At 55.0% G+C, this 21,802-nt stretch overlaps 1 protein-coding gene across 1 annotated transcript in view; it reads left to right on the top strand.

Moving 5' to 3' along the window:
* Positions 1-21,802, top strand: part of POF1B (POF1B actin binding protein) — a 54,229-nt gene that overhangs the window by 26,855 nt on the left and 5,572 nt on the right. Inside the window, exons 4-11 of the mRNA XM_029067958.2 lie at positions 3,410-3,499; positions 8,153-8,317; positions 11,870-12,009; positions 15,548-15,569; positions 15,900-15,974; positions 17,789-17,881; positions 19,030-19,143; positions 21,529-21,681. Coding sequence (XP_028923791.1) covers positions 3,410-3,499; positions 8,153-8,317; positions 11,870-12,009; positions 15,548-15,569; positions 15,900-15,974; positions 17,789-17,881; positions 19,030-19,143; positions 21,529-21,681 — 852 coding nt within the window. The remainder of the gene's footprint in view (positions 1-3,409; positions 3,500-8,152; positions 8,318-11,869; positions 12,010-15,547; positions 15,570-15,899; positions 15,975-17,788; positions 17,882-19,029; positions 19,144-21,528; positions 21,682-21,802) is intronic.

Below are 21,802 nucleotides of genomic sequence, written 5' to 3'. Positions count from 1 at the left end.
CACATCAAGCCAGGCAATTGTGCTCCCAACGCCCCTAAGGGTAGGGTGAGGCCGGGCTCATTATCTCCATTTTACAGACAGGGAAATCGAGGCCCAGGGAAGGTAGTCGGTCGTTTGCCAAAGGTCAGGTGACCAGGATCGGGGCCAGAATGGGGCTGCTTCCCCTAGTCTCTGGGAGCCGGGATCCCCATCCTCCTTTTACTTATTCAATCGCATTCACTGAGCCCTTATTGGGTGCAGAGCACTGTATTAAGCGCTGGGGAGAGTACAATATAACAATAAATAGACCGGTTCCCTGCCCACACCGAGCTTACAGTCTAGAGGGGGAGACGTACCCCACAAGGCGGCCCCCAGAGTCCCCTTCTCGGGGAACAGCGGGGTCCGAAAATCTCCCAACCCCCACTCTTTGGGGAAGGGGGATGATCTCGGCTGTGGAATCGTACACACGATCCCTCCGGCTGACTCCGAGGAGCGGCCTGGAACGTGCAGTCCGTTTCCTCCGAGCACAATTCTCTTACAACCCAGCCTGTCCACTTCACTCCTCCAATGCCAACCTTCTCACTGTGCTTTCCCCTCGTTTATCAACCCCGGCCCACGTCCTGCCTCTGGCCTGGAACGCCCTCCCTCCCTCCTATCCGACAGACAATTACTCTCCCCGACTTCAAAGTCTTATTGAGGGCGCACTTCCTCCTAAAGGCCTTCCCTCACTTTTCTCTTCTCTCACTCACTTCTGCGTCTCCCTGCCTTGCTCCCTTTGTTCTTCCCCCCTCCCAGCACCACAACACTTACGTATAGATTTTTAACTTATTTATTTGTATTGATGTCTGTCGTCCCCCCCCCCCCCCCCGCCCGCTTCTAGACTCTAAGCTCACTGTGGGCAAGTAATGGGTCTGTTTATTGTTGTTCTCTTTCAAGCACTCAGTAAAGTGTTCTGCACACCGTAAGTGCTCGATAAATACGATTGAATGAATGAAAGGGGAGGTCCTATTGGCCGTGGGGTTAACCCCCAACTATGGCCCCGGGAGTTGGAGTTGAGAAATCTGGCGGGGAGGGGGGGCGTAGGGGGGTGTCCTTATTTTTGAGCCGTCACCCACTTTCACCCCTATTGGTCTTTGATTCGTGGCCTTCCTTCTATCTCTGTTGTTCGGTGCTCTGCACACAATAGGCACCCAGTACAGTACGCTGCATGCAGTAGGCACCCAGTACAGCACTCTGCCCGCAGCACATGTCCAGTGCAGTGCCTCCATTCACAGGGGCACCTAGTATAGCATTCAGCAGACAAAAGCACTCTGTCAAGTAGTCTGTCCAGAGCAAGTGCTCAATACAGTGCTCTACTCACCAAAGACATCCGGTGCAGTCCCCTACCTACAGTTCACATTCAATACATACTTTTAGCTTGGTCCATTAAAAATGCAAGTTTCCCTTTTTTTAATATATGTGGTATTTGTTAAGCGTTTACTAGGTGGCAAACACTGTTCTAAGCGCCGGAGCCAGGTATAAGTGAATTAGATGGGTCACGGTCCCTGTCCCACGAAGCGCTCACAGTCTAACTAGGAGGGAGAATAGGGATTGAATCTCCATTTTACAGTTGAGGAAACTGAGAAACTAGGAGGGAGAACAGGGATTGAATCTCCATTTTACAAGTGAGGAAACGGAGAAACAGAGAAGTTGAGCCTCTTGTCCAAAGGTCACACAGCAAGCGATTGGCTGAGGCAGGATTAGAACCCAGGTCCTCTGACTCCCAACCCCGTGCTCTTTCCGGTAACACCGCTTCTGTTTCTCTTCCTTTCTTCATTTGCTGCTGCTCTTCCCACCTCCCTGGTCCCCTCTGTTTCCTCCTGTTTTCACACCTGGACCATCTACTCGCTCGTCCCCCTCCCGAGAAGCACCGGCGGGACCCCCCGGCTGCGTCCGCGGAGCCGGCCCGAGCCCGCGGCCAACCCGCTCGGCCTTCTGGGCCGCCACCGGGACCCGGGTCGGCTCCGCCCTGGCTTTCTGAAGCCAGCAATTAAATTCATTAAATTAATCTGCGGTGGAGAAAAAACACCTGTTGGTTCAGAGGGCGGGTCCCCCTCCGGTTTCCCAGGTCAGGGAGAAAGCCCAAACCGGGAGCGTGTCCTTGGCGTGGGCGACCCGAGGCTTTGGCTCACATCCGGTGGTCTCGGCCGCAGTGGTTCCCCCTCCCGTCACGGCCAAACTTGGGGCACCCAGTGATTCGGGCGTGATATAATAATAATGTTGGTATTCGTTAAGCGCTTACTATGTACAGAGCACTGTTCTAAGCGCTGGGGTAGATACAGGGCAGGCAGGTTGTCCCACGTGAGGCTCGCAGTTAATCCCCATTTTACAGATGAGGACTGAGGCCCAGAGAAGTGAAGTGACTTGCCCACAGTCACACAGCTGACAAGTGGCAGATCTGGGATTCGAACCCATGACCTCTGACTCCCAAGCCCGGGCTCTTTCCACTGAGCCACGCTGCTTGTTAAGCGCTTACTATGTGCCCAGCACTGTCCTAAGATTGGCAAGTCACTTCCCTTCTCTGGGCCGCAGTTCCTCCGGTAAATTGGGGATGAAGACTGTGAGCCCCATGTGGGACGTGGATCGGGTCCAACCTGATTGGCTTGTATCTATATCAGCGCTTAGTACAGTGCCTGGCACATAGTAAGCGCTTAACAAATATCTCAATTATTAGTCGGGGGAGACGAGCGGGATAATTCCAGGTGAGGGGAGCGGGAGGAAAACCACACTTCAGCTACGGAGTGGAAAGCGTATGCCAGGATGAAATGTTAGGAAGCCTTGAGGGGCTTACAGTCAACTAGATCATGGGTTCGAATCCCGGCTCTGCCACTCGTCAGCTGTGTGACTGTGGGCAAGGCACTTCACTTCTCTGTGCCTCATTTACCTCATCTGTAAAATGGGGATTAACTGCGAGCCTCACGTGGGACAACCTGCCTGCCCTGTATCTACCCCAGCGCTTAGAACAGTGCTCTGCACACAGTAAGTGCTTAAATACCAACATCATTATTATTATTATCAACAGCAATCAACAATCCAGAGAAGCAGTGTGGCTTAGTGGAAAGAACATGGGCTTGGGAGTCAGAGGTCACAGATTCTAATCCCGGCTCTGCCACTTGTCTACTGTGTGACCTTGGGCAAGCCGCTTAACTCTGGGCCTCAGGTACCTCATCTGTAAAATGGGGATTAAGACTGTGAGCCCCACGTGGGACAACCCGATTACCTTGTATCCTCCCCGGCGCTTAGAACAGTGCTCGGCACATAGTAAGTGCTTAACAGATACCGCTATTATTATTTACTAGCCAGCCCCTCGGCGCTGAACTTTGGCCGAAGTTACGCTCACTGCTGGGAAGCCCCCCCCCGGCTCTGACCCCAACCTTTGCTGTCTCTGCAGGACGTGTTCCTCAGAGGGGCCAATTTCATCCCCGGAAACAATGTCATCTACGAAAAGACCATCAGGAAAGTCGAGAAGCTGAATCCTGAGGTGAGTCACCGCAGTGACGAGGGAGTCATCCTGGGGGACGACTGTGGGGAAATGACTGTGGGGAAACAGAAACACCCCCCAGCCTGGCAGCCCATTCCCTACTTGACCGATGGGGCGACAAGACGGAAAATGCCCAGCCTGCAGCTCCCGAACCAAGCAGTTATTAGTATTTATTGAGCGCTTACTATATACCCAGCACCAAGGGAAGCACTTGTGGAGAGTTGACTAGGGTGAGTAGAAAGGAGCCCACTTGGGACCACCTGATTACCTCGTCTCTACCCCAGCGCCTAGAACGGCGCTTGGCACATAGTAAACGCCGAACAAATACCATTATTTGGTGGCTTAGTGGAAAGAGCCCGGGCTTGGGAGTTAGAGGTCGTGGGTTCCAATTTGAGTCCGCCACTCGTCTGCTGTGTGACCTGGGGCAAGTCAGTTCACTTCTCTGGACCTCAGTTCCTCATCTGTAAAAATGGGGATTAAATGATGTGAGCCCCACGTGGGACAATCTGATTACCCCGTATCTACCCCAGGGCTCAGCACATAGTTAAGTGCTTAACAAATACCATTATTATTATTATTATTAATATTAAAGGATCCTTTTATCTTAAGGAGCTTACAGTGCAGAGCACTGGACTGAGGGCTTGGGAGAAGAGCACCATAATAGTCATATTTGTCAAGTGCTTATTCTGTGCACTGTACTAAGCGCTGGGATAGATACAAGACAATCATGTCCAACACAGCCCCTGTCCCTTCATGGGGCTCACAATCCAGGCGGGGACATAGAACAGGTTTTGAATCCCCATTTTACAGATGAAGAAACGGAGGTCCGGAGAAGTGAAGTGACCCGCCCAAGGTTACGCGGCAAGCAAATGCTGGAACGGGGATTAGAACCCAACTCCCCTGCCTCCCAGGCCCGGGCTCTTACCATTAAGTCACACTGCTTCTCAAGCTCCCGGTAGACACGATCCCCGTCTTTGGGGCCTGATGGTCATTCATTCATTCAGTGGTATTTATTGAGCACTCACTTGTTCCGAACACTGTACTAAGAGCTCAGGAGAGCACAGTATAACAATAAACAGATCCATTCCCTGCCCACAAGGAGCTTACAGTCGAGCTGGGGAGAGCTGGGCATCCAATTTTGTTCCAGGTCCCTGACTCGGCCGAGATCGGCGGTGTCTCTTAGCACTGAGCGGGCTCTGAGGTGGAGAGATCAGTCGGGAATGGATGCCATCCGGGCATTCAGACCCTCCCAGCCCCACAGCACTTATGTCCATATCTGTCATTTTATTTATTTGCATTGATGTCTGTCTCCTCCTCTCTAATAGTAATAATGATGACATTTGTTAAGCGCTTACTATGTGCAAAGCGTTGTTCTAAGCGCTGGGGCAATCACGGATTTCGTCCCCTTTTTACAGATGAGGGAACTGAGAACCAGAAAAGTCAAGTGACTTGCCCAAAGTCACACAGCCGACAAGTGGCAGAAATGGAATTAGAACCCACGGCCCCTGACTCTCAAGCCCAGGCTCTTTCCACTAAGCCCCGCTGCTTAGATTATAAACTCGTTGTGGGCAGGGAAGGTCACTGTTTTTTGTACCAGTACTTTCCCAAGCGCTTGGTACGGTGCTCAGCACACAGTAAGAGCTCGATAAATACGACTGAATGAATGAATTCAGCGAGGCGCTGGGAGAGGAGGTCTCCGACCACAGGGTCCGGCAGAAGGCAGGCCCGGGTTTGGGAGGCCGTGAGAAGCCCTCCCCGGCCCACCCGATGCTCGGTTCCTTTTTGCTGTGAAAACGCTGGGTCGGGGTTGTGTGAGAACAGCGAGGACACCCGGGACTCGACGGGGCTCCTCCTCGTTGGCGTCGCCCGCCGGGTGCCTCCCTGGCTCGTTACCCAAAGGCGCCCGGGGGCCAGTGTCCACCCGGCCACGGCTCCTCCTCGGGAGGCCCCGGCCGTGGCCCCGGCGGAGCCGCCGGGCCCGCTCCGGGCAGCCGGCTCCGCGGCAACCACGGGCCTCGGTTTCCCCGTGTCGGAGGACGCCTCGCCGGGGGAGCCTCTGCCCCGCGTGGGAGCCGAGGGCCCGCCGGGGGCGGGGAGACCTGGCCAGGGCCAGCCGAGACCAGTTTGGTGCGGCCCCTCCCTGTCAGAGGCAGGCCCGGCCGCCCGGAGAAACGTGCCCGTAATCAGATGGGCCGAGTCCCGGCAGGCCCGGGGCCCCGGGGGCGAGGCCGGGACCGGTAAAGGAATTTGGCCGAGCAGGAGGGAGGCGCAGAGAGGGGTTTGCGGTGGCCGGGCGGGGGGATCCCGGTTGGAGGGAGAGGCCCTCGAGCGGCTGCCTGGGCCGCGTGTCCGCTGGGCCCCAGGCCGTTACACGGCCGAAGGACGGGCCCCGGGAGGTTTGCCCGGCCCCAAGAAACCCCGAGAACTCCCGGGCCTGGGACGACCTGGGACCTGCCGCCTGGGAGAGAGAGGGGCCCAAGAGGCCCCGGGATTCGGGACCCCGGCAGGGCGAGAAGCCCGAGTGGAAGAACCCGTCAGGCGGCCGAGCTGGAAGGAGGGTGGGCCTAGCGGAGAGAGCTGGGGCCTGGCAGCCAGAAGGACCTGGGTTCTAATCCCGGCTCCGCCACCCGTCTGCGGTGTGGCCTTGGGCAAGTCGCTTCGCCTCCCCGAGCCTCGGCGCCCTCATCTGTAAAGTGGGGATTAAGACCGTGAGCCCCGTGTGAGCCGCGGATGGTGTCTGACCCGATTGACTTGAATCTTGTATCTGCCCCAGGGCTTAGTAGAGTGCCCCGTGGAGGGTAAAAAACAAAACACAAAAGAAATCAGAGTCTCGGGGCCCTCTCTCTGCTTCGCTATTCGTTAAATGGAATAACTGCGGTATTTATTCCACACCTACTTAACCGTGCCAAGCCCCGGGAGAGATTCCCGGTAATCCGGTCAGGCACGGTTCCGATCCCACAGATCTTTGGGAGGAGACCGCCTTTATGTGGAGGGAGCAAACGGGGCCGCCCATCACTACATTTTAGGAGGGGGTTCCACAGGAACATTTTAAGGTAACATTCTGTAACCTGACTGCTAAGCCTGCGGTCCAAGGTCATCCAACAGCCAAGGTTAAAGGAGAGATGTCTTAGGAGACACTCTGTGATTCAAACTACATTCATTGAATTGCATTTCTTGACACCTACCAGGGCCGGAGTGCTGTATTGAATACCTGGTGTTTGCAGAGTCCTGAACTGGGTGTCTGTTGACCGCGGAGCGGGCAGGGAACGTATCTGTTTATTGTTGTTTTGTCCTCTCCCAGGCGCTTAGTACGGTGCTCTGCACAAAGAAAGCGCTCTATAGACACGATCGACTGACCGACTGAATGTTAGGGAGAGTGCAACAGGATCCCTGGCCCGGAGGAATAGTAATAATGATGATGATATCGTAATCGCATTTATTGAGCTCTAAGGTGGGCAAAGCACTGTGCTAAACGCTTGGGAGAACACAAAATAACAACAGTCCGGCCCACAACGAGCTCATAATCTAAAGGGGGAGGCAGACACTAATATAAACAAATATATATACATATATAAATTAAAGATATATGCATATGTCCTGTGTGGACATAAAAATAATAATAATGGTCTTATCAATCAATGGTATTTACTGAGTGCTTATTGTGTGCCGAGCACTGTATTAAGAGCTTGGGAGAGTACAATATAACAATAAATAGAAACATTCCTTGCCCACAATGAGCTTACAGTCTATTGCCAAGTGCTGAACTAAATCCTAGGGGTTAGCCCCGACAAGAAGTCAGGTGGGACACAGTCCCCTACCCCCGAAGGGCTCACAATCTAAGGAGAAAGGAGAACAGGACTTTAGAGGCCATGTTACAGATGAAGAAACTGAGGCACAGACAAGTTGAGTGACTTGGCTGAAGTCAGGCAGCAGACGAGTGGTGGAGCTGGGATTAGAATCCTCTGATTCCCAGGCCAGGGCTCTTTCCCCCGGGCCTTACTTCTTCTCGAGATTCCAGGCAGTCAGTCAGTGACATTTACCGAGTGTTTACGACGTGCGGAGCGTGATGCTCGGTGATTGTTCATTCATGCAATAGTATTTATTGAGCGCTTACTATGTGCAGAGCACCGTACTAAGCGCTTGGAATGAACGAGTCGGCAACAGATAGAGACGGTCCCTGCCGTGTGCCGGGCTCACGGTCTAATCGGGGGAGACGGGCGGACGAGAACGATGGCGATGAATAGAGTCGAGGGGAAGGACGTCTCGTAAAAACGATGGCGACTAAATAGAATCGAGGCGATGTACATTTCATTAACAAAATAAAATGGGAGAGGACAGTAAAACAATAAAAGCAGGCGGGCAGACAGACACACACCGCACGCATCTGGAGGGGGAGCAGGAGGCCCTGGTCCCGGACGGGCAGGCTGCCCAGCCCGGGGGAATGCCTGAAGCTTCTGGGGTTGGGCAGGACAGTACTCTCCCAAGCGCTTAGTACAGCGCTCCGCGCACAGGAAGCACCGGATAAATACAGTTGATTGGGCAGGGGTCGGGAGGACGGGCCGCGGCCCCGTGGGCGTCCAGAGTCAAGGGTCCCGGGGAGGGGGCGAAGCCTAGCGGCCGCCGGCCTCGGCCACTAACGGGCCTCGGGGGTAGGAATGCTACCCCAAGCTGCAGTGCCAGCGCCAGGTGGTCCAGCAGTGCGTCCAGGCTCAGCACGGCGGCCAGCACGGTCAAGTCCTCGCCGGAAGCGGCTCGGCCTCCGGACACGCCGGGACGGACCCGTGGAGCGGCGGCCGCCTCGGCCAGACCCACCTGCAGGTGAGACACGACGCTTCCCCTCACCCCCCGCCGCCGTCGCCGCCCCCGGCCCCAATTTCGGGCCCTAAAGGCCCACAGTCTCACACGGGGTAAAGGGGAGAACTCTCAGAGAAGAGGCATAGCCTAGCGGCAAGAGCACGGACCTGGGAGTCGGAGGTGGCGGGTTCCGATCCCGGCTCCGCCGCTTGTCTGCTGTGTGACCTCGGTCAAGTGGCTTCGCTTCTCTGTGCCTCAGTTACTCATCTGTGAAATGGGGATTGAGACTGCGAGCCCCACGTGGGACAACCTGATAACCTTGAATCTCCCCCGGCGCTTAGAACGATGCTTGGCACAGTAAGTGCCTAACAGATACCATTATCATTATTATTATTATTATTACTGTTATTAATGAGAAGCAGCATGGCTCAGTGGAAAGAGCCCGGGCTTGGGAGTCAGAGGTCGTGAGTTCGAATCCCAGCTCTGCCACTTGTCAGCTGGGTGACTGTGGGTTAGTCACTTAACTTCTCTGTGCCTCAGTTACCTCATCTGTCAAATGGGGATTAACTGTGAGCCTCACATGGGACAACCTGATTACCCCGTATCTACCCCAGCGCTTAGAACAGTGCTCTGCACATAGTAAGCGCTTAACAAATGCCAACATTAACTCACCCTCACACTGGGGCTGGGTTGAGAGGGGCCATTCACCCTCACATCGATCAGAGCAGGGGATGTAAAGGACACGGCAAGTTACCTCATCATTCATCTCCCTTCTGTCCAGAATGTGGGAGAATTAGTGCCGGAGGGTTGATTTTTTTGTTTTTCGCATTCGGTGATTTCTGTGAACAGACTCTGTCCAGCCCTCACATACGTAATGCCCCATGAGGTAGCTGGCACCCAGCGCTTACCGCTGCAACTGAGGTAAGCGTTAACGATAAAGCTAGTATTTATTTAGCGCTCGCTATGTTCCGAGCACTGTGGTAAGCACCGGGGGCAGATACGGGATAATCAGATCAGATCCAGTCCCTGTTCCACCCGGGGCTCAGGGTCTAAGAGGGAGGGGGGGAGGAAACTGAGGCCCATAGAGGCTCAGAGACTCGCCCAGGGTCACAAAGCAGGCCGAGAATCACGCTGGAACTCGAACCTGGGGGTACCGGCTCCCACGGGACCCCCAGGATCCCTGTGCCAGCTGGTCGATAGCCGAGGCCGAGCACGGGAAGTCGTCCGGGATGGACAGAGGCGAGGTGGCCGTAGGGCGAGTTTGGGCCTTGACTTTTCCCCGTCCCTCCTCACCTCGCTACTCTCCTTCTACAACCCGGCCCTCACACTTTGCTCCTCTACCAACCTTGTCACTGTACCTTGAACTCGGCTATCTCGCCGCCGAATAACGTCCCGCCCGCATCCTGCCCCTGGTCTGGAAGACGCTCCCTCCTCGTATCCCAGAGGCAATTACTTTTCCCGTCCTTCAAAGCCTTCTTGAAGGCCCATCTCCTCCAAGAGACCTGCCCTGTTCAAGTCCTCCTTTCCGCTTCTCCCCCTCCTTTCTGCATCACCCTGACTCGCTCCCTTTATCCATCCCCATTCCCAGCCCCAAAGCCCTTACCTTCAAATCTGTCATTTAATTCTACTAATGTCTGTCTCCCGTTCTAGACTGTAAGCTCATTGCGGACGGGAAATCTGTCTGTTTATTGTTCTCTTGTACCCTCCCAAGCGCTTACTGCTAAAGTAAGCGCTGAAGAAATACGATCGACTGACCGAACGAAGCAGAGCCGGAACCGGCGGTCTGGATGCCCCCGCCGGGTTTCCTACTGCCCCGGCCGGGCCTCTGTCACCAGGGCAAGCGAGGTCCGGCTGGATCCCGACCGGGGTTGGCCTCCTCTGACCATCCCGGTCTCCTGTTCGCCCGCCCTCCCGCCCGGGGGCAGGGAGAAAGCAGGAGCAGAACCGGATCATCCGGAGAAAAGAAGTGTTAGATCAGCAAGGGCGGTGGCAAAACGCTTCCTGTTCTCCACCTTCCACGCCCCTGCCGGGTCCGGCTGGCCCCTAGCCACCCTGACCTGCCCCCGAAGCCCCGTGTGCGCCCTCGCTGCCCTCCCTGCCTCCCCAGTGGTCTGACTCCCTGCTCCGCGCCGGGGTCGGGGGGAACGGAGGGTCCCCGGCTCCATGCGAAGTGAGAAGCACGGCCGCCTAAACACCGAGGCCTTCACTCTCTCCCTAGACCTGTTCCAATTCATTCATTCAATAGTATTTATTGAGCGCTTGCTATGTGCAGAGCACTGTACTAAGCGCTTGGAATGGACAAATCGGTAACAGATAGAGACGGTCCCTGCCCTTTGACGGGCTCACGGTCTGATCGGGGGAGACGGACGGACAATAACAGGACAACGTAATCACGATAAATAGAATCAAGGGAATGTTCACCTCATTAACGAAATAAATAGGGTAATAAATATCCTGCCCTTTGTTTTTAATCATCAGTTATGGGATTTAAGGGTTTACCGTGTGCCAACACACTGCACTGGGGTAGATGCAAGCTAATCAGACTGGACACTTGTCTGTCCGTCTCCCCCGATCAGACCGTAAACCCGTCAAAGGGCAGGGACTGTCTGTATCTGCTACCGATCTGTCCATTCCAAGTGCTCAGTACAGTGCTCTGCACATAGTAAGCGCTCAATAAATACTATTGAATGAATGAATGAATGACACGGTCCACGTCCCAGATGGGGCTCACCGTCTTAATCCCCATTTTTCAGATGAGGAAACCGAGGCCCGGAGAAGTGGAGTGACCTGCCCAAATTCCCACAACAGACAAGTGGCGGAGACAGGATTAGAACCCAGGTCCTTCTGACTCCCGGCCCCGGGGTCTATCTACTAGGCCGCGATGCGTCTCATGCCCCCTTCTCTGAGTTGTCTCTGCCGGGGGTGAAAGGCGAGGCCAAAGGCTGGAGGAGCACCCCCGTGGGACGGGGACTGTATCCAACCCAGTCGGCTTGAAGAGTCAGAGGTCGTGAGTTTGAATCCCGGCTCTGCCAGTTGTCGGCAGTGTGACTTTGGGCAAGTCTCTTCACTTCTCTGGGCCTCAGTTACCTCATCTGTAAAACGGGGATTAAGACGGTGAGCCCCGCGTGGGACAACCTGATGATCCTGTATCTCCCCCAGCGCTTAGAACGGCGCTCTGCACATATTAAGCGCTTAACAAATACCATCATCATCCTTATTCCAGCGCTTCGTATAGTGCCTGGCACATAGTGAATGCTTAACAGATACCATTATTATTATTATTATTATTATTTGCTTGGGGCTTCCAGAGGAACGATGACGGTGCAAGCCTCCCACCCAGGTCACCAGGGTCAGAGCTTTCGAGTCAATCCATCAATCGATTGAGCGCTTACTGTGTGCAGAGCACTGTGCTACGTACTTGGGAGAGTACAATAGAACGGAGTCGATAGACCCGTTCCCCGCTCACAACGAGTGCCCTGAAAAAGGAAGCCCCGGGTCAGGTCGCGGACGCGGAGCGGGGGTTCGGGCCAGGACCGTCCGGCCTCCCCCCTGACGGGGTCCCGTCCCCTCTCCCAGAGTACCAGCTTGCAGGAAATCGACAGCGGCCCCGAGAAGCTGGACCCCAAGTATTTCGGGGAGCTGCTCGCCGAGTTGAGCCGCAAAAACACCGACCTGTACCGCTGCCTGCTGCAACACGTGCAGAAAATCGGAGGAAGGTAGGATCCCCGCGGGCCGGCCCGACGCCCTGCGCTCTTACTGACGGGGGTGAGGGTGGGGGTGCGAGTGGGGCTCCGCACCTCTGCTCCTCCCAACACTGCCAAGAGGGAGGAGGAGGTGGGGATTAGCATGCGTTTCATCCCCTTGATTCTGTTAGAGAAGCAGCGTGGCTCAGTAGAAAGTGCACAGGCTTGGGAGTCACGGGTCACGGGTTCGAATCCCGGCCCGGCCACCTGTCAGCTGACTGTGGGCAAGTCACTTCGCTTCTCTGGGCCTCAGTTACCTCATCTGTAAAATGGGGATTAAGACGGTGAGCCCCACGTGGGACAACCCGATTGCCCTGTATCTACCCCAGCGCTTAGAACAGTGCTCTGCACATAGTAAGCGCTTAACGAGTACCAACATTAATTATTTATTACTATCGTTCTTGTCTGTCCGTCCTCCCCGATTAGACCGCAAGCCCGTCAAAGGGCAGGGACTGGCTCTATCTGTTACCGATCTGTACATTCCAAGCGCTTAGTACAGTGCTCTGCACGTAGTAAGCGCTCAATAAATACTATTGAATGAATGAACGCATTTTACGGAGGGAGATGGGACCCAGAGAGGTTCGGTGACTCGCCTACGGTCCCGCAGCAGGATGGTGGCAGAGTCGTTCATTCGGTCATCCTTTCATTCTCATCCCGGCTCCGCCACCGATCGGCTGTGTGACTTCGAGCAAGTCACTTGACTTCTCTGTGCCTCAGTTACCTCATCTGTAAAATGGGGATTGAGACTGAAAGTCTCACGCGGGGCAACCCGACCGCCTTGTATCTACGCCAGCGCTCAGAACGGTGCTCGGCACATCGCGCTCAACGGGGTCATATTTATCGAGTGCCTACTGTGTGCAGAGCACTGTACGGGGTGCTTGGGAGAGTACTGTATAACAGTAAGTAGATACAGTCCCTGCCCGCAACAAGCTTCTGGTCTAGAGGGGGGAGAAAGAGATTGGTTAAATGACAGAGAAGGACAAACATGGTCTGGGGCTGAGAAGAGGGGGGAGTACATAGGGAGCAAGTCAGGGTGACGCAGAAGGGAGTGGAAGAAAAGGAAAAGAGGACTTAATCAGGGAAGGCCTCTTGGAGGAGATGGGCCTTCAAGCCAGAAGCCGGCTCCCCTGAATCCGTGGACCCTACCACCTCCCTCGCCTGGCATCTGCCAGGTGCCCGGCGGCATGGGGCGGGGGGCGGACTGCCCCGCTGGCCACCCATCCATCTGCCCCTCCCGCGGGGCAAAGCCCTCAGAGATCCCCGGCGGCCGCCCAGGCCCGCTCCTGGCAGCGCTTGTCCGCCCTTGCCACGGAAGCTCCCGTTGGCCCTGAGTCCGCCCAAAAGGTATAGGAGCACGGGAGCAGATTCCAAGCGCTTAGTACAGTGCTCTGCACAGAGTAAGCGCTCAATAAATACTGTTGAATGAATGAATTATAAGATCCTGCAGGGCAGAGATTGGGTCTAAATGCTATCGCTAGTGTAGTCTCCCAAGCAGTTCAGTGCTCCGCACGCGCAGTGTGCCCGGCAGAGTCCTCTGCGTGCACTAGATGGCCGGTACAGCGCTTAGAACGGTGCTTGGCACATAGTAAGGGCTTAACAAATACCAACATTATTATTATTACAGTGCTCTGCACATAGTTGATATTCATTACACACCTGGTAATCAGCGGAGTGGTTTGCGCACCCCGTAGACGCCTGGTACAAAATGTATTTTTGAAAAGAGCAGAGCAACACCAGGTGAGAGTGGGTGTGAAGCTCCTCGTTCATCCAGGGCCCTGCCGGGACGGGAAGGAGGGGCCGGCTGGGGGGCTTGGACTTCCAGCCTGGGACAGGAGGCTCCGGGTGGCACAGACGGGTAGATCTCGGTGGGAATTCCTGTCAGGCAAAAGCTCTGCCTTTGAATTTCCCAGGAGGCAGAAACAGCTCAATCAATCAAGGGCTTCTTGCATGACGAGCACTATACTGTGCACTTGGGAAAATACAATAGAGCCGGTAGGGACAAGTTCACGGTCTACAGGGAGAGACGGAGATTAAAATGGGTTAGGATTAGGGGAAACGGTAGAAGACAAGGCCGCGTACATCAACTCTGTGGGGCTGGGGTGAGCATCCGAGTCCCTAGGAGCAGCACGGCCTAGTGGATGGAGCACAAGCCCGGAAGTCAGGACATGGGTTCTAATCCCAGCTCCACCGCTTGTCTGCTGGGTGACCTTGGGCAAGCCTCAGTTCCCTCATCTGGAAATTGTTACACAGTACTCTCGAAAGCGCCTGAGACCGTGAGCCTCATGTGGGACGGGGTCTGTGTCCCCGTATCCACCCCGGCGCTCAGAAAGGTGCCTGGCACATAGTAAGCGCTTCACGAACACCATGATAATTATTGTAAAGGGGCACACAGCCAATGCAGAGGAGAGGGACAAAGGGGGCTTAGTCAGGGAAGGCCTCCTGGAGGAGATGGGATTTGCCGGTGGGGACAGCGGGGAACCTTTGGATATGACGGAGAAGGGAGCTCCAGGTCTGAGGAAGGATAATTATAATAATGTTGGTATTTGTTAAGCGCTTACTATGTGCCGAGCACCGTTCTAAGCGCTGGGGTAGACACAGGGGAATCGGGTTGTCCCACGTGGGGCTCACAGTCTTAATCCCCATTTTCCAGAGGAGGGAACTGAGGCCCAGAGAAGTGAAGTGACTTGCCCACGGTCACACAGCTGCCAAGTGGCCGAGCCGGGATTCGAACCCATGACCTCTGACTCCAAAGCCCGTGCTCTTTCCACTGAGGTTGGTGAGATAGATGAGATTGTGGTACACGGTAAATTGGTATTACAGGAGCAGTGTGTGCGGACTCGGTGGCAGGTCAGCGAGGCGAGGGAGGAGGAGAGAGCTGATCGAGCGTCTCATAAAAGAAAGAACTTCTATTTGGCCTCATCTGGGAGCTGGCGTGGCGGGTGGGTGTGGCATTATGGCAAGGGGCCTGGCTTTCCTCTAATCCCTGTAGTTCTGCCAAGCCGGCCGGGCCTCTCGGGGAGGAGCCCTGTGGAGCTACAGCGGGCACTGGGCTTCGGGGGCGGGACCCGGGAGGGGCTCGACATTCGTGCTATCGTCTGGCGGTGCCTTGTCCATCCTCCCGCTCCCCGCTGCCGGAAACCGCCGACAGCTGCCTCTCATCCATTAAATCAATCGATCGATTGTATTTACTGACCACTCGCTGGGTGCGGAGCGCTGGACTGAGCGACTGGGAGAGTGCAGTATGGGTCGGTAGACGCGTTCCCTGCCCGTTAAAAGGGTGTTAACCTTCTGTTGCATTCCCCCAATGCTTAGTGCGGTGCCCTAAGCACCGTGAGTGCTCAGGAATGACAGCGGCATTCATTGGGCGCTCACCCTGTGTCAAGCACCGTCCTAAGCGCTGGGGGTAGATACAGGTCACAGTCAGAATCTCCAGCTGGCTGACTCATTGACTACTCTCCAGAGATGGAGCGAGGAACCTTTTCTAACGTTGCCCCTTCGGTTCATTTTTCAGAAAGCAGGACTTCGGCTCGGAGGTAAGGGCCCTCAGAGTGACCGGGAAGTTGAGAACGGGCGGTGGGTGGGAGCCGGGGGGGGGATTTTGTGCCTCGAGACCCCTAGCTGGGTAAGGCGGGGGGGTGTTTCTCGGGCAAGTCTGTCCATCGGGCCCATCTTCAACTGAGTAGGAGAGGGAGGAGGGAAACTTCCCCGGGCCGAGCCATCCGCCGGTCCACCCCCGACGCCCTGCGGCTCGCTCGGGACCCTGGCGCCTAGCGGGGCGAACCCGCCGTTCGGTCCTCACCCGCTGCCCGAGGACCAGCCGGGGGTTGAGGGCCTGGACAGCTGCCTCTCTTCTCTCTCCACAGACGGAGGACGTCGAGTCGCTGATCCCCAAAGGACTCTCCGAGTTCACCAAGCAGCAACTCCGCTATATCCTGCAGGTAGGAGAAGCGGGGGTACTCCGAGGGGGGGTGTCTAATTCCCTTCAGGGGGGAGCCCGGCCCAGTGGGCTACTACTCGACCTCGGCAGTAGGGAGACCCGGGTAGGCAAAGACTGTGGCTTAGTGGAACGCTCACAGGCCCGGGAGTCTCAGCTCTGCCGCTTCCCTGCTTTGTGACCTTAGCAAGTCATTTAACTTTTCTGTGACTCGGTTTCCTCACCTGCAGAATGGGAATACAATACCCGTTCTCTCTCCTACTTAAACTGTGAGCCCCATGTGTGACTTAATTATATCGTATCTCCCTAGTACTTAGTACATGGCTTGGCACATACCAAGTGCTTAACAAATTATCATTACCACCGACACCAGCTCCTCGACGTGGACAAATCCTTTGCCTTCTCTGGACGTGTTGAGGGTAAGAGCCCTAGGCTCCTTCAATCAGTTAATCAATTTTTTGCATGTTTACTGTGTGCAAAACACTGTATCAAGTGCTTGGGAGAATACAGTATGACAGCATTGGTAAACACGGTCTCTTCCCACCGCAACGTCACAGGGTACTAAGGACTTTCGGAGGAGCACTGGTGTTGGTATAAAAAAAAAAAAAAAAAGCAGCGTAGCCTAGTGGATAGAGTCCGGGCCTGGGCGTCAGAAGGTCCCGGCTTCGAATCTCCGCTCTGCCCCTGGCCTGCTGTGGAATCTTGGGTGGGTCACTTTACTTCTCTGTGCCTCGGTTGCCTCATCTATAAAATGGGGATTCATTCACTCGATCGTTATCTATTGAGCGCTTACTGTGTGCAAAGTGCATGGAAGAATTCAATATAACAACATACACATTCCCTGCCCACAGTGAGCTTACAGTCTACAGGGGGAGACATTAATATAAATAAATTATACAGATTAAGTCTGTGAGCCCTAAGTGGGACAGGGACTGTGTCAAACCCGATTAACTTGTAGCTCCCCCAGTACTTAGTACATCGCCCGGCCCATAGTGAGTACTGAAATGCCATAAAATAGGGATAATAATAATGATATTTGTTAAGTGCTTACTACGTGCCAAGCACTGTTCTAAGTGCTGGGGTAGATACAAGGTAATCAGGTTGTTCCACGTGGGGCTCACAGTCTTAATCCCCATTTTACAGAGGAGGGAACCGAGGCCCAGAGAAGTCAGATGACTTGCCCAAGGTCACACAGCAGACAAGTGGCAGAGTCGGGATAAGAACCCACCACTTCTGACGCCGAAGCCCGGGCTCTTTCCACTGAGCCACACTGCTTCTCTGGATAATCAGCCGACCCATTGCCTTGCCCCTCGAGGGACTCAGTTGAAAGGGCAGGAAGAGCAGGTATTACTCCCATCGCAGGGATGAGGAAACTGAAGCCCAGAGAGGTTGAGTGGCTTGCCCGAGATTTCCCAGCAGGCCAGGGGCAGGGTGGGGACAAGGTTCGGGGGGGCCCTAGCAACTGGACTCACGCTCTTTCCACTAGGCCACACTGCCCAATCCCCATCTCCTTAGCCAGCGGGAGAGGAGGAGGGCAGTCGGCTCTTGTCCCCTAAGAGGGGCTATGCGCTGCAGGGAAGGAGGGCCTTGGAGCAGGCGGTGGCGTTCCCGATGCCCTTTCCCCGGGCAGACCGTCCCAGGTGGCCACACCCCTCGGTCACCGGCCCCACGGAGAGCTATCCCCCAAATCTCCCCGGAGCCCCTAGGGCACGCTATTCCTCGGCGGCACCCGGAGCTTGGCTGGCACCGGCCTCGGGGGGCTCTGGGGTGGGAGCCACGGGCGGCGAGCCTCACCCTCCCCTGCCCTTCGGCCTCCAGATGATAGGGACGTCGGAGAAGTCCCACCGGCTGGTCCTGTCCACCTTCAGCAGCCTGCGGGAGGAGCTGGGCCACCTGCAGCACGACCTCACGGTAAGAGGGACCCTTTCTCTCCCTCGCTCCTTCCCTTTCCAAGGGCAGAGTGGGCCGCCCAGGGCCCGGAAGAGGGGGGTCGGGCGGGACGGCCGTTGCCCCTTGCCACGCCCGGCCCCCCTCAAGGTTTAGCCAACGTCTTCACACCCTGCTGTCATCCTTGCTGAAGAGCGTGCCTGACTCACCAAAAAGGGAAATTTTCCCCTTGGGTGAACCCCGTGGAAGCTCCCGCCTCGGAGGGATTAACCTCTCTCCGTTGGGTCTCACCGTTGCCGTGAGACCCGAGCCGGAACGGGGGGCTCGCCCATGCCGGAGGGAGGCTGCTTGCCAACACCTTTGGCCCTCGGCCCTTCGGAAACCAGGCAAGCGTTAGGATGAGTGAGACTTCTGCGGCACTTTCTATATGCGTGGAGTCAGCGCTTCCTAAACCCTCTCGCTGCCATGGGAATGTGTTTATTGTTACATTGTACCACCCCAAGCGCTTAGTACAGTGCTCTGCACACGGTGAGCGCTCAATAAAAACCGATGGACGGAATACACTTAAATATTACTAGCACCAAGCACTAGGCGAGGCGCTGGGGGAAATCGGCGAAGCAGCACTCTGATGAAGTCATTTTAGATTGCCCCTAGAAACCATCACGAAAATCACTCCGGGGGAATTTCTGCCAAATGTAATTTGCCGTAATTTAACCCATCGGAATGCTTTTAATCCACGAGATGCAGAACACCCACTGGGAGCAGATCACCGTACCGTGCTGGGAAGAGGGCCTGGAAGAAAGGGACACAATCTCTGCTCTCATAAAGAGGTTTATAATCTAACGGGAATTTACGATCTAATCTCTCCCCCACCGCCGAGGTCTCTCTTCCCGGTTATTCATTCATTCATTCATTCAATAGTATTTATTGAGCGCTTACTATGTGCATAGCACTGTACCGAGAGCTTGGAATGTACAATTGGGCAACATCTTTATGATTCCGTTGCTTTCCCTCCAGTCCAGCCAGCCCCGAGCCTTTAAAGATGGGTGCCGTCCCTCTATTCCTGGGGACGATCGAGGCCGGGGGACGAAGCCTTGATTCCCGAGGCTGCCGCTGCTGACGTCCCCGAGTTTCGGACTGCCTCGAGTCCTAACGACGCCTTTCTTCTCCAGGCCCTGGAAAACGACAAGATCACCCTGGAGAAAAGCCTGGCTTTCAAAGACACACAGATAAAGGAGTATGAGGCGCTCCTGGCGTCGGTGAGAGCCAACAACCGCCAGCAGCAGGTGAGCGCGGGGAGCTCCCACGCACGGGGTCCCGGGATGACCCCCTGGGCCAGTGACCCGAGGCAGTCGGGTTCCTTCCCCACAAATTTGGACCTGTCCTAGTACGAAGAGGTCGCTCAGGGAAATAATAATGATAATTACGGTATTTTTTAAGCACTTACTATGTGTCAAGCACTGTTCTAACCGCAGGGGTAGTTACAAGATAATCGGGTTGGACACGATCCCTCTCCCTCATAGGGCTCACAGTCTTAATCCCCATTTTACAGATGAGGGAACTGAGGCACAGGGAAGTGAAGTGACTTGCCCAAATTTCAAAGCAGATAAATAGCAGAACTGGGATTAGAAGCCAAACTGCTTCTCACACCACCTGAGGAGGAGATTGGCTCAGTGGCTAGAGCCCAGGACCTGGGAGTCAAAGGACCTGGGGTCTAATTCTGGCTCCGCCACTTGTCTGCCGTGTGACCATGGGAAAGTCACTTCACTTTTCTGTGCCTCAGTTCCCCCAGCTGTAAAATAATAATGTCGGTATTTGTTACGCGCTTACTATGTGCAGAGCACTGTTCTAAGCACTGGGGGGAGATACAGGGTAATCAGGTCGTCCCACGTGAGGCTCACAGTTAATCCTCATTTTACAGATGAGGTCACTGAGGCACAGAGAAGTTAAGTGACTCGCCCACCGTCACACAGCTGACAAGTGGCAGAGCCGGGAGTCGAACTCATGACCTCTGACTCCGAAGCCCAGGCTCTTTCCACTGAGCCATGATTAAGACTGTGAACCCCTGTGGGACAAGGACCGTGTCCAACCTGACTAGCTGGTATCGACCCCAGCGCTTTGGAGTCAGAGGTCATGAGTTCAAATCCCGGCTCTGCCACTTGTCAGCTGTGTGACTTTGGGCAAGTCACTTAACTTCTCTGTGCCTCAGTTACCTCATCTGTAAAATGGGGATTAAGACTGTGAGCCCCACGTGGGACAACCCGATTCCCTTGTGTCTACCCCAGCGCTTAGAACAGTGCTCTGCACATAGTAAGCGCTTAACAAATACCAACATTATTATATAGCGAGCACTTAACAAATATCGTTAAAGGAAAAAAAGAAGAGAACGTTCAGGGGTGAGGAACAAGGTGGCCTGACCAGAGTTCTAACAGAAGTAGGGTGACAGTGAAAAATGAACCAAATCACAACCCAGCACTTACAGTGCCTGGCACATAGTAAGTGCTTAACAGGTACCACAATTCTTATCGTTGTTATTAATTCTGTGAAGGAAATAGTGCCATTGCTCATCAACAAAACAAACCAAAACCCCCCAAAATCCACAGTGCTGTCTGCCAAAGGAAATAGTGGTATTAATCAATAGAAAAAAGGAAAAAAACCCAACAAATTTCAGTTGTGTCCCAATGCACTGACCTAGTGGGTTTTATGGAAATCTGCGGGGTCCCCAAGCCGAAAGCCCGGTCTTAGCCTCCACCGGAAAGATAGTAAGCCGTGCCTCTGGGGCCTCAGCTTCAGCCTCGGGGGGCAGGCGAGGCCGGGGTCAGCGGGAACCCGATCGGGAAAACCGGGAACTGAGCGGGAGAAGAAGGGAAGCGCAGGGCATGGATAATCCTCGCCCAGGATTACCTGCTCGGCTGGGAGGAAGCACTTAACCCGGGTTTTCAGTAGGTAGACCGGCCCTGGAAAGGTTGAGGCAAGATATTTGGAAAATACTAATGATAATGTTGGTATTCGTTAAGCGCTTACTATGTGCAAAGCACTGTTTTAAGCACTGGGGGGATACAAGGTTGTCCCTCATGGGGCTCACAGTCTTCATCCCCATTTTACAGATGAGGTCACTGAGGCCCAGAGAAGTGAAGTGGCTTGCCCAAAGTCACACAGCTGACAAGTGGCGAAACCGGAATTAGAACCCATGACCTCTGACTCCCAAGCCCGGGCTCTTTCCACTGAGCCACGCTGCTTCTCTAAACCGGTTCGGGAAAGATAGATGGATGTTCTGGGCTGAGAGGGGAGGGTGGGGGAAGGGGGTAAGTTCCTTTGGTTCCAACACAACCGCCTGGGCCGGGAAAGCCCCAGAGAAGCTCCGGGCTGGGAGCTCCCCCTCTAGAATGTAAGTTCAATGTGGGCAGGGAATATGTGTGCACACTGTTCATTCAATCGTATTTATCAAGGGCTTACTGCGTGCAAAGCACTGTATTAAGCACTCGGGAGAAGACGATCCAACAAGAAACAATTCCCCGCCCACCATGTACTTACAGCCTAGAGGGCGGAGAACGTGTTCACCGACTTTTGTTAAATTGTACTCTCCCAAACCCTTAGTACGGGGCCTCCGCACACAATGAGTACCACCGATCGACTGACAGACCCGTCTGTTCGTTTGTCCGTTCTTCCAGCAAGGACTCCAAGATTCCAACGCAAAATGCCGCGAGCTGGAGGAAACCATCCTCTCCCTCCGGCACAGCCAGTCGGACGCGGAGTATCGCCTGAAGGAACTGGAGTACGGCAAACGGAACCTGGAGCAAGAGAACAAGAACCTCAGAATTCAGGTGACTCTCTGGGGGGGGGGGGGGGGGGGCCTCACGGCCCCGGCGGAAACGGTAGCGGCCGCAGCCCCAAGCCTGGCCGGGGAGACGATCTGAGATCCACCGTTCTATCGTCCAGGCGCAC

Source organism: Ornithorhynchus anatinus, chromosome 6, assembly GCF_004115215.2.
Source record: "Ornithorhynchus anatinus isolate Pmale09 chromosome 6, mOrnAna1.pri.v4, whole genome shotgun sequence".
In the NCBI taxonomy this organism is placed as follows: domain Eukaryota; kingdom Metazoa; phylum Chordata; class Mammalia; order Monotremata; family Ornithorhynchidae; genus Ornithorhynchus; species Ornithorhynchus anatinus.
Note: the sequence above shows the minus strand (reverse complement) of the source record. Positions and strands in the feature narration are given on the sequence as shown.